This window comes from Camponotus vicinus, unplaced genomic scaffold (genome assembly GCF_025532165.1).
Source record: "Camponotus vicinus isolate PSW18456_S1 unplaced genomic scaffold, iyCamVici1.0 SCAF_2, whole genome shotgun sequence".
Classification (NCBI taxonomy): domain Eukaryota; kingdom Metazoa; phylum Arthropoda; class Insecta; order Hymenoptera; family Formicidae; genus Camponotus; species Camponotus vicinus.
In genome coordinates, this window is record NW_028141956.1 from 17113708 (window position 1) to 17126638 (window position 12931).

Here is a 12931-nt window from a genome sequence, read left to right on the forward strand (position 1 = left end):
GAATATGCAATGACAAATAGTAGGTTCCATTTAAGAAATTGAAGGTGACCTTCATGTGACCTTCAAATAACTCTTCAAGGTCAAACCAATGATACCATCTTATGGCCCCCTCGAAACCATAAAACTTTTGTCTGAAACATTTTTCTCTAAAATGCTTTGTTTCCGAAATAATTGCGTGCGTTAATTAAAATGGCTCACCCTGTATATATATATATATATATATATACACATATATATACATACACATACATGTGTGTGTGTGTGTGTGTGTGTGTGTGTGTGTGTGTGTGTGTGTGTGTGTGTGTGTGTGTGTGTGTGTGTGTGTGTGTGTGTGTGTGTGTGTGTGTGTGTGTGTGTGTGTGTGTGTGTGTGTGTGTGTGTGTGTGTGTGTGTGTGTGTGTGTGTGTGTGTGTGTGTGTGTGTGTGTGTGTGTGTATATGTTCACAATTCATTTATATATTAATATATATATAGTATACGCATTCAATATTCGTTTATAAGAATTATACGATTTAATTTTTTATATGAAAAAAATATATCGATATTTTTTTACAACTGATAAATGTATAATATATTTATCAGTTATAAAAAATATATGATATAAAAAGCTGTAAGGGGAAACATTTAGGGCAGTGTCGCCCGTCCGTTGCCAGGTTAGTAGGAAGGAGAGAGAAAACTGTATTCTGTCCTTTTCTACTATCCGAAGCTAGCCGAAGCGCCGAGCTCACACATGGTTTTCGCTCGTGTGCGTCACCTTCTCCACCTTCCCCTCTCACGGTTGCCGGTTGCCAGCGTATACGTTCTGGCATCACTGGGGGGGATTCGGAATGGCCGCATTCAGCGGACTCAACAGTTGGGCAACATTACTAGACTTTCCGATGTAATTCGACTCCGATTGGTCGGACCTAAAAGTAGAAACCAATCATGTTCGACTGCTACTTAGCGGTTGAGTGTTGAGTCTGCTGAATGCGGCCAATGCAATCCGATACAACACGTGCTTATCTTGTATATCCACATGTATTTTTGAATAATATTAAAAATGAGCATAAAAGAAGCGTAAGTATTATTTTATTCAATGCATTGTAAGAGAATATGCATATGTATATTTCAGTCCCCTTTTTATAATTTCTCTGTGTGTATCATATATTTGATAATAATATTATGTACATTTACAGATTTGAAGTGGAATGCAAGCATGGAGCATTTTATACCGGTGGCGATATAAAAGTAAGTTTCTGAAAAAAAATTTTTCTCTTTTATCACGTGCATAATAATCTTTTCATCTTACAGTGGAGTGCAGATGCAGAGTATTTATTCTGTCAGAAAGGAGGCACTGTTTCGATACTATCTGTGAGCAAAAGCTCTGTGATATCGTCATTGGGTGAGGTAGAAGCTAATCAACAGGAGGACACAATAAATTGTTTTGCTCTTGGTAATGATGACACGAGTATACTTACTCACCACAAAAGTGGATTGTTCAAATTATGGGATTGGAAAGGTAATAGTTTAAATTCAAATTTAATATAAGTTCTAGATCAAGTTTGGATATGTTATACCATAAATATATATTGGAATTCTAATTCATTTTTTTTCCTTTTCTTGTCAATTATAGATAATAAGTTGACAAAATTATGGAAATCTATCCATAAAGGACCCATAACACGAATAGCTCTTTCAAATAATAATGTCTTAATGGCATCTGGTGGAAGTGATAGTGCTGTCAGATTATGGAACTTGCAACATCACACTTGCACACATCATTTCAAAGGACTGCAGGGAGTAACTAGGTAATTATATATATATGTATATATGTATATAATGATACATTTTTAAATCTCTAATATTCGGAATTAATATCAATATTTTTATTATATTTAGTGTATTAGAATTTCATCCAGATATTACAAAACAACTTCTTTTTGGCGCTGGTGATGACACAAAGATTCATGGTTGGAATATTAATACTGGACAAGAAAAGGTTACTTTATCTGGACATTTTAGCAAAGTTACATCTCTTAATTTCCATGAAAAAGGAAATTATTTAGTTAGGTAAGAGATTTTAAAATCTATTGCGCAAGTAAAATTAATAATATAACATAATATTAATAATCTACACAGTTCAGGAAGAGATAGAGTGCTGATCTTGTGGGACATATCATCTGGAACATCAGTACGCATTTTACCAGTATATGAAGGAATAGAAGGAGCATTTATAATACCATTCAAGTCGTTACCAGCATTTATTGAGTTACGTAAAAAAGATGATATATATGTTGCTTCAGGTGGTGAGAAAGGTATTAACAATTCAAATACGATTTAATATATTAATACACGAATAATATAAGAAAATGCAATTTAATATTAAAAATTTTTTTAGGTGTTGTTAAAATCTGGGAAATGAAGTCAGGCAAGCTGATTTATACACAAGACAATTCTTTGGTATCACCAGCTAAGGAAGAAGGGAGTTTAGCAATCACCCACTTACTTTACAATAATGTTCATAAGATTTTTGCAGTAGTATCTGTCGATCATAATATTATCATTCATTCATTAGAATTGTTTAAATGCAAGAAGCAGGTTAGTGTGCTTTGCATCAAATTCTATTTAAAATAATTTTGTGTAAATATTAATACATTTTTTTTTAATCATGGCAGCTGGTAGGTTATAGCGACGAAATTCTAGATGTTGCATATGTTGGAGCTAATGACAGTCACATTGCACTCGCGACTAACAGTTGCGATATAAAATTTTACGATATTGCATCTATGAATTGTCAATTATTGTGTGGTCATAGTGATAGTGTTTTGGCCTTAGCTACGACTCCGGCGAACGTAAATTTACTCATATCATCAGCTAAGGTATCAATTTTTTAACAATATTAATAATTATAATAATTATAATAATAATTTACACTTATATATACAAAATTATTATTTATAGGATAATAGTGTTCGTGTATGGCTATTTGATAAAGAAACAACAATAGTGTCTTGTATTGGACATGCTGTTAGGCATACAGCATCAATTAGTTCTGTTGCTATATCTCAAATATCAACTACATTTTTTACAACTGTTGCTCAAGATTCATGCCTAAAACTATGGGAATTATCTAATAATCTCGAATCACATAGTATGTTAAAAAGAAAACATATAAATATAAATATATATACACGTATGTAAAATAGAGAATAAGATAAATGTAAAATAATTATTGGTATTTACAGAGCAAGATTTGTCATTAAACATAAGCCATACGATATTAGCACATCAAAAAGAAATGAACTGTGTAACCATTTCGCCGAATGATAAATTAATTGCTACAGCATCACAAGATAAGACTGCTAAGGTATTACTGCAATAAACTTGCCTATATATGTGCAATAAATAATTTTAAGATTATATGTGTGACATTTTAGAAATAATATAATAACTGTATTTATAGCTGTGGTCTGCTGAGGATTTGCAATTACTCGGAGTGTTTCACGGTCATCGAAGAGGCGTATGGTGCGTTCGATTCTCGCCAGTTGATCAAGTGCTTTTAACAACATCTGCCGATTGTACAATGAAATTATGGTCCTTGACAGAACTCAATTGTCTAAAGGTAAAAAAAGAGAAATAAATTTTGCACATTCGTAGATTTTATTATATCTTGGTTCTTATTCTTATTACAGACCTTTGAAGGACATGAATCTTCCGTTTTAAGGGGAGAGTTCCTGTCGCATGGTATGCAGTTAATTACATCAGGTGGAGATGGTCTTTTAAAATTGTGGAATATCAAAACATCTGAGTGCATATCTACTTTAGATCAACATGAGAGTCATGTTTGGACCCTTGTGGGTAAGTCTATATCTGATCTACACGTGCAAGAATATCTAACAATCGATATTCTTATAACTAAACATGTAATGTCTTTTTCTTTAGTTGCTAAAGATGAAAAACACATCATCAGCGGAGGTAGCGACTCATTGCTAGTCATTTGGAGAGATGTAACTGAAGAGAAGAAGGTGCAAGCTGCAAAGGAAAAAGAGCGGCTCGTGTTTGAAGAGCAAAAGTTGGCCAATTTACTAAAAGCTGAAGAGCTTCAAGCTGCGCTGCGATTGGCTCTAAAGATGGAACGGCCGTTACAAGTTCTTAAAATTATAGAAGGTATAACTACTTATATTGAATAGCAATTAATATATCGTTATGCCTGATTTAATGTTGTGATGTTAATATCAGATGATACAAAAGTATGTGTATATGTGTGATAAATGCACATTTTTATATTACATATAACATTTTATATATATATATATATATATATATATATATATTATCATATCATATATATATATGTTTCGTATTATATAAAATAATATAATTTTATCATATTAATCTTTTTTGAACTATTTAAATATTTTTTTTGTTGTATACAAGTATAGATATTTTTTATATACTTAGCCTGCGTTTTTTATTTTTTATACGTTTAACATAAAATATATTTCTTTTATAACAGCTATATTGCAAAAAAGAAATAACGAGCTTGTAGAAATAATAAAAGAATTAAAACCAGCTCGCAAAGAAGCCTTACTCAAGTGCGCAATTATGTGGAATACAAACAGCCGGAATTCGCATGCTGCTCAGGTATGATATAAGATTTAATATAGTTTAGTTATTTATTAATTTAAAGTTTAGAGATTTTAAAAAAATTTTTTAATTTTTAACGGAGATATAATTATTTAATTAAACTTGTAACCGATTTTTTCGATTACTCGATTACTTTCGAAAAATCTTTAATTAATTAACAAAATGAAATATGTATATATATGTATAGTCTTTGTACTTTTTTTGCTTGTTATTATTTTTAGATAGTTATAAACGCTGTAATGGCAGAAATCGGAACTCAGGAGCTACAGATACCAGGCTTATCTTCCACTTTAGAAACTGTGATACCTTATACCGATAGACACTTTAAAAGATTGACAAAACTTTTGCAAGATCTTCACTTATTAACATATACTGTTAATCGTATGAAACCTGATATTGTATCAATTAACACTAATTAAGTTACATATAATACATATATTATGTATGTTGTATATATTATATGTATATAATATTACATAAGTATATGTAAGAATAAATTATACAAATTTCGTTTTTTTATAATTTTAGGTTTCATATGGGTATTGTGACTGATTTTTTATTAGGTCCTTATTTATATTTAATTACAAATTACACTTTTAAGTGATTACTTTTATAGTAAACCGTACAATAATAGTGCTAAAAACGAAAATGAATATAAGATATAAATATCTTCATGCGTAATCGTATCGTGATAAAATTTACAAGTTCAGGAGGGAGATAAGAAAAATTTCATTACATAGAAATGTGAATCATGAATCATTATATTGAGCTTTTAACATTTTTTCATGAGTAAATAACTACACATTAGACGGATTGTTCTGGGAAGCAGTGAACCGTTTAATGATATTTGATATTAAAGCCGCGCGTTTAAATTAATGCATTGTGTTAGACAGCGATATGTAAATTACACAACACTACAGATGAGAGATGCAAGATTATAAGCCTTAAACACATAATGAATGTGTATGTATGTATATATGATCTCACACATTACCTCGGAAAATACATGTATAATTCAAACGAGTCTGGAGGAGCACCATGAGAGAGTGGGAGTGAGGTTTGTCTGGGCGTCTGGTTTCCAACAAATTTGCTCACCGGAGTACACTTGCGGGCTACAAAGAAGGATCAGTCGGAATTCATTAGTTGTACAGTTAAGTGATGAGGAAAATTTAAGAATGACTCTCGGAGGAAAGATCTTTATTTTGGCGTTCTTCGTTCATCTGTTGCGGTTATCATCGTTCGCGAATGCGACCACAGTGTAAGCTGTATTCTACATCCTTAATAATAAAAAAAAATTCAATTAAAAATAATATTAAAAATTTACAAATTAAAAATTAATATTAAAAATATTAAATAGAAATATTAATATTAATATAATAAAAAATTATAATATTCTATTTAATATTTTTAATATTAATATTTTATTCTAAAAATTATATTATTCTATTTATATTATTAATATTTTATTATTCTAAAAAATTATATTATTCTATTTAATATTTTTAATATTAATATTTTATTAATAAAATAAAATATTAATATTAAAAATATTAAATAGAATAAAAACTAGATTATATCGATAACCGAAAGTAAATGTGAAACGTGCGCTGTCCAGAATGCATATTGAAGATATGTAAAAAATATATATTTTTTATATATTAGTTCTTTGCATTAAAAATTTTCTCAAATGTATTTTTCGCGAATCAAAGATAATGATTCCGAAGAAACGTGATTCCAATGCAAGAATTTAATATACTCCTATCTTATTCACTAAATAAATGTGCCAATGTTAGGATTTATATATTCGCACACACATACACATATTTACAATTTAATATATAATATATATTATATATATAATACATATTTCTCAATATGCATTGCATAATATGTACTTGGATAAAAAATATCAAAATTTACAACGAAAGCGCTTTTCCTGCTAGCTTATTTAAATACAATACAAATTAATAACAGAATCTTAATAAATACTTTTACAAGAAACAAGATGATTATTCGCTGCATGCGGAGTAGCTCTTGGGTAATGTCACGTTGTTAGTGATTCTTATAAAATATATGCTTCATAAATTTTGCTAAACCGCAAAGTTTACTTGCTCGCGGCGAATGCCTCATTGTCATCTTTTCATCGTCATCTAAAGGGTCTTGCACATTGCAAAATAGTATAAAATGAAGAGGAAAAAGAAAATATGTTAATGCTATTTATTTCTTTTCTTATTCTCGTTTTATCCGCGAATAATGTATCTTTTACGTAAACCTGAAGCTGTTTTATATATATATATATATATATATATATATATATATATATATATAATACGTATTAGATCACAAGGAAATATGGCATCATAAGGTAAAATTCGCGTAATATTATTTTTAGCCTTGTGAAATTTTATAACTGCTTTCAAAGTTATTAGCGCATAACATTCGACCTTCGGGGTTCTCGTAAATACGATCAACCACCAGTATCATTAACGAATTAGAGTAATGCAAATTATTCCGTAGCGAGAGAGTGTTTTTATAACAACGCAAAAATTCTTCTCGTCGTAATTTGGAAAGACAAGTTTAAGAAAAATCATTAACAAAATACTTGCCGGGAACTATTATACGTTTTTGCACGCACGCGAAGAAACCTGTCTTATTTTGACAGTAAAACATCGTATCCAAATCACACTTGTTCAAATATCAGCATTTAAATTTAATTTTTGTCTTTTCATCAATCTTTTTCGCTCTTTATCTCACCATTATTGCGTTTACTAGCTTCAATAGCTTATTTGTTCTAAAAAAATATCTTCAAAAAAATAAAATACAACAAAATTGTCAATATAAAAGAGATTAATTAAATTAATGAATAGAAATTTATAAATTAATAAGTAAAAAACTATAGAAAATAGCATATATATTATAAACACGGAATATGTTACTTAATTTGATTATATTTTTTTGGAAGATCTTCATTGCTATTAAGAATGCAAATAAAAATATCTAAGATTAAAGTTCCTATGGTAACATCTCATGTTTAATTTTTTTAATTCTTATAATTATATTCTACGTATAAAAGTATTAAAAAATTATTGAAAAATGAAAATATTTTGGAAAACATTTATTTTATACTGAATCTATTTATATAAAATAATGAAATTATATATGATATATATAAATCATTTAAAATAAATAAAAATGATTTCTTAAATCTTGAAGCTGACTTCTAGAACAAAGTTATACTATAAAAAGTGTTCTTTTTAAAATAATTAAAATAACTTTTCAATTCTCGAAACATTTTTATATTTTTAACTAATAAGAAAAATGTTTATATTAAATAGTAAAATTAAATGAATAAGCATCTTGTATATTATAAGGTACACGTTGAATAAATTATAAAGAACAATTTATAAAGAACATTTTTTTCAGATCATTGAAAAAATATTTTTAGAGATTTTTTTGGAGATTTTAGAAATATATTTTTCAAAAATATTCTGATTCGTAATCGATTTTTTCTCGATTATTTTTCGATAACTGAAACTATCTGTACAAATGTTTATTGTTCAGCATGTGCCTTATGATACTTTGCATATGACACGGTATAACGTCAGAGAGAGTTTTAATCCTAATCTCGATTGGTACATACAATTCCATAGGAACACATAAATATGCTGGTATCTTATATAAACAAGATGTTTGACGAAGATATTTAACGTTGTAAATTCAAGTAGCATACAGAGTGTGAGATAAGAACTTAATATAGTCGGCGGCGTTCTTTTGTGCATCGTCTTACGAATGAAGCACGTGCACACTCGGAGCATATAATAATTTCTGCAAAAATCTTAATCACGTGGATCAATGCATGCTTGTGAAGAACACAATTATTGTTTCGCGGAATTTGATAACGCGTCGAACTTTTATAACTTAGATTAGTGACTTATAATAAACCGATTAGCGATAAACCACAAAATACTCGGTTCTTATGAGCAGGTCATATGCGCATCAAGTGACAAGAAAATTTGTTTCGGTGCACAATTATCTGTAGCCGATGTCATCTGTAATATAACATTTACATCAATATAAAGAATTGATGAACAATACATACAATGACTTACTACTGAACAATACATGACAATAGTCGAAAACACATGTGCAAAGAGACGAGGTATAGAATATTAATTTAAACTATTTTTCTAGATCTGTAGACTATTTATAACACGCGTTTCGCTACAATTGCTGTATTTAATATTACGTGCAAGCTTTTATATATACTTCCTGTTTGTTCAAAAAGTTATAACTATTTGAAATCACTTTATGCATTTCTTTTCCAAAGGATATATTTCCAAGTTTTTAAATAGAAAATATTCTTGAGAAAAGGATATTTAAGCATTCATTGTTTATTTTTGTATTCTTATTATTAATATCTTTTTAATAATTTATTTCTCCTTTCAAATACCTTCCTTCTTGGAGTAATTTTTAGAGATACCTCAAGTTATTTTAATGCTCAATTTATCGAAATTGTCATTTTTTTGCTACATAAACTTTTGCAAATTTTTACTAGAGATTCCTATATTTTATTCGAGAGTTAAAATCGCGCAATCATATGAGAAAGCACATGTCTTTCGGCTTAAAATATACATCTAATAAATTCTAAAGATAGAGTTGACACTTAACGCGCATTTTAAAGAAAACTCGGAATTTATTACAGATCCGGAAATTGCCCGTCGTTCAGTAGTTCCATGACACAAACGGAACTTTTGCAAGAATTAGCGAACGAATGCCGTTACGATAAAATGGTCAGGCCACCGGGAGTAATTAACACTACGGACCCGATCAAGATTTATACGAAAGCCTTTATTTACACAATAAAATCAAACATGGCCAAACTGGTATACTTGTGCAATTTTACTCATATCTTATATCTTATACACAGATAATGTCTAATATATGTATAAATATCACCGCGCGAGAATCGGTAATAAAGACAGAATAAATGATAAATGATTGCAGCAATTTGACGTGCATCTGATGCTGCAGTTCCGATATCTTGATAAACGGCTGAAATTTTCGGATATAGCTCCTTACATGACTCAAATATATGGCGGTCAGAACGCTCATGCTCTAATTTGGACACCTACCGTATACGTCGCGAAGGAACGTACTTCAGCAGTGATGGGAAGTGGCGTCAAAGATCTGCTCATCTCCATAAGTTCTCACGGCACGGTTATTTTAAATACAAGGTATTCAATGATATATCTTGGAAAGAATCACGAATCTTATAGTTAAATGAAAATCGAGTGATTAAATCAATTTTGATTTTTTTTCTATTTACATTACTTTGATATAAATTTTCTAAATTATTAAATAAAAATAAAGATTGAAAAAAAACGGAGAAACGTATGTTTAAATTTCAGACTGGAAGCGACACTCAATTGTGGCTTCCGATTGGAAAAGTTCCCGTTTGATGTGCAGGAGTGCCCGCTGATCTTCGAAAGCTGTAGGCTGCGATTATATCATTAATTATACAGTTAGGCATAATTTACACGGTGCTTTTTTGTCCAGCAACTGATGTATCACTAACATAAGCTAATAGTATAAAAAAACAACACTTCAAGAAGTCAGAGTAAACCAGTTTTCTTCATTCACATGTTAGTTAAACTAAAACTCTTCTAATTTTACTATGTCAACTGGCAAGAAAGCATCGTGCAAACTTCAACCCTCTGCGATGTATACCAAGTCTTATCTCGCATGAACAAAGCGAATGATTTTTTCTTCCTACATTAGGGACTCATAATGTGAACGAAATGATATTGGACTGGGATAAAGATCCGATTGTTATTGCGAACGATTTGTATCTAACGGAATACAAGCTCGTCGACACCTGGGCCAATAGCTCGGGGGTATCTTATACCTCGTGGCAATATCATTACGGGCACTTTGGTAAGACTCAATTGATTGGAATATTTAATTTGATTTAATAAAGAAAATACTGCATACGCTATAAATCACATTGTTACTAAAGCTACCATATGATGTGATTACAGCCGGCAATTTCAGTTCAATAAATATCACATTTAAATTAGCACGCGAAATGGGATTTTTCATGATGGATTATTACGTACCATCTATACTAATCGTAGTGATTTCTTGGGTATCCTTCTGGTTGCATCAAGACGCGAGTGCACCGCGAATACTTCTAGGTAAAATATTTATTCTTCTCACACACAACACACGTCCCTGGCAAAAATGAGACGTTTGTTTGGCGTTTACATGAACGTTTGTGGAAGTTCGTCGAGAGTTTAAAAACGATTAGTAAAGAGTTTGTAGAACAAAAATTGCAACACTGCAGCGTTTAAAAGACGTTTGTACGTTATAGCGTAAACGTAAACGTTTGAAAAGTCTGAGTAAACTCTGTACACGAAGATGTATCAACGTTTACTGAACGTACTCTGAAAAATGTTACCTCAGCATTGCAAAACTTTCATGTAACATTATATAAAGAGTTTGTAGAACAAAAATTGCAACACTGCAGCGTTTGATAAGCATTCAAAACCCAACAGCGTTATGTAAGTGCTCTTACAAAGTTTGAAAAGCATATAAACTCTCAGAAAACCCTCACTCAACGGTTGTTAACGCTTTATAAAGTTTCTTATTTTCGCCAGGGACATACTCTCATTAATAACATATTGAATAATAATAAAATATTTTTTAAACGCATGAGATTTATATATTTTCATCAGGAACGAATACTATCTTGACATTTATGACGCTCGCCTCGAAAGTGGGAAATTCATTGCCGAAAGTCTCTTACATAAAGGCAAGTGAGATTTGGTTTCTGGGCTGCACGATATTTCTGTTCTCGGCGATGGTCGAATTTGCCTTCGTTAATACCATATACCGAAGAAAGTATGTAATATTCTTGTTCAGGACTTTTTTTTTATATACTTTAATACTTACATAGCTTTTAGCTAACTGATACAAACTGCTTATTACTAGAGACAACATGTCATATATACATATATATTTATGCGTACAGAAAAAATGTACCATTGAAAAAGGTCAACAGCAAATACATCCTTAAGTCTACTTTGACGCCACGACTTGCGCGAAAGCAATTCCAGAAGAATACAACCGGATTAGAACGATCGCGATCGTGGTCGTCATTAGATAATACAAATACAAGCAGCGAGCAAGACTTTACGAGTCAAAATTATCTCACCGTACACGTGAGTTGTCGATTAAATAATTCCCAATATTGTAAATTACATTTAAAAACAATCTCTTCGAGAGAAAAGAGAACAGTTATCTTTATTTTAAATCTTTATTTAAATTTCAATGACCTCGAAATTACTTTCAAATGCATCATTTATTTTTTAAATGATCTTAATCATCTTAATATCCCGAATTTCCTCGACAAAATTGTAATATCGATCATTTCCAGAGTTTTCCAAGCACGATCAACATCCCGTCGGTGAGAATAGAAGAGGATAAGGATCCGGATCCTTGTCCGGATTCTGTCGGCAGCATCACGACCATCGACAGCGGTACCCCGCCGCCTAAGCCATTTCCACGCAGACCGACTCTCGCCAAGCTGCACAATTTCACAACGATGACACCGCAAGAGATCGCTCAGTGGATCGACAAACGCAGCAGGATAGTATTTCCTGTGTCGTTTATCATATTCAATATTCTCTACTGGTCTTTCATATGGATCTGAGAGCTTGTAATGATTTGTACAATTTGATTCATGCAATGAAACTTGGAATGACGGAAACAGAAATGGTAAAAAATGGACAGACGTTTCCATTAAAAAGGTAAAAAATTGCAATTTTCCAGAAATTATTACAATTAGTACAATAGGTTTTTTGTTAAAAGAATAAAATTACTCGGAATTATATTCAAATTAATATACGAGAACAAAATTTTGATTTCTTCTTTAAATATATTTGATATTCATATGCATAGTACTAATAATGTAATAGACTTAATGTAATAAACTTTTTAACATGTGCGATTGAGAGTCCAATTTGAATGAAAAATTAATAAAATATTTTGCATAAAGTTGCAATTACAATACTTTCCAATATTAAGGTCAAAATTATCGTACAAAATAGAATTAGAAGAGTGTAGAATGCATAATATCTATTTATATATAACATCTATCAACGAATGCTATTTTTTATCGATATCGTAATTTATATAACATCCTTCACACGAGAGATCAAGTTTGATCGTGATACAAATGCACTTGGCATGTTAGAGGAACTTAACATTTCTTTTATATCATATTGTACAATCAAATCGTTTTTAT

At 30.6% G+C, this 12931-nt stretch overlaps 2 protein-coding genes across 2 annotated transcripts; both read left to right on the top strand.

The window, feature by feature from the left end:
- The first annotated feature begins 880 nt into the window (after positions 1–880).
- Positions 881–5160, top strand: LOC145966555 (transducin beta-like protein 3). Its single transcript, XM_083090696.1, has 15 exons — positions 881–1056; positions 1176–1227; positions 1291–1498; positions 1613–1787; positions 1879–2049; positions 2119–2294; positions 2378–2577; positions 2655–2858; positions 2941–3130; positions 3225–3346; positions 3443–3601; positions 3672–3837; positions 3922–4146; positions 4496–4623; positions 4848–5160. Exons 1-15 carry the CDS (start codon positions 1040–1042, stop codon positions 5043–5045), a joined length of 2391 nt encoding a protein of 796 aa, XP_082946822.1. The 5' UTR covers positions 881–1039; the 3' UTR covers positions 5046–5160.
- Positions 5161–5292: 132 nt separating this feature from the next.
- Positions 5293–12631, top strand: LOC145966557 (pH-sensitive chloride channel 2). The gene is made up of 9 exons (XM_083090697.1): positions 5293–5884; positions 9329–9509; positions 9631–9860; positions 10035–10117; positions 10405–10560; positions 10665–10820; positions 11361–11526; positions 11657–11846; positions 12062–12631. Exons 1-9 carry the CDS (start codon positions 5586–5588, stop codon positions 12335–12337), a joined length of 1737 nt encoding a protein of 578 aa, XP_082946823.1. The 5' UTR covers positions 5293–5585; the 3' UTR covers positions 12338–12631.
- Positions 12632–12931: the final 300 nt, after the last annotated feature.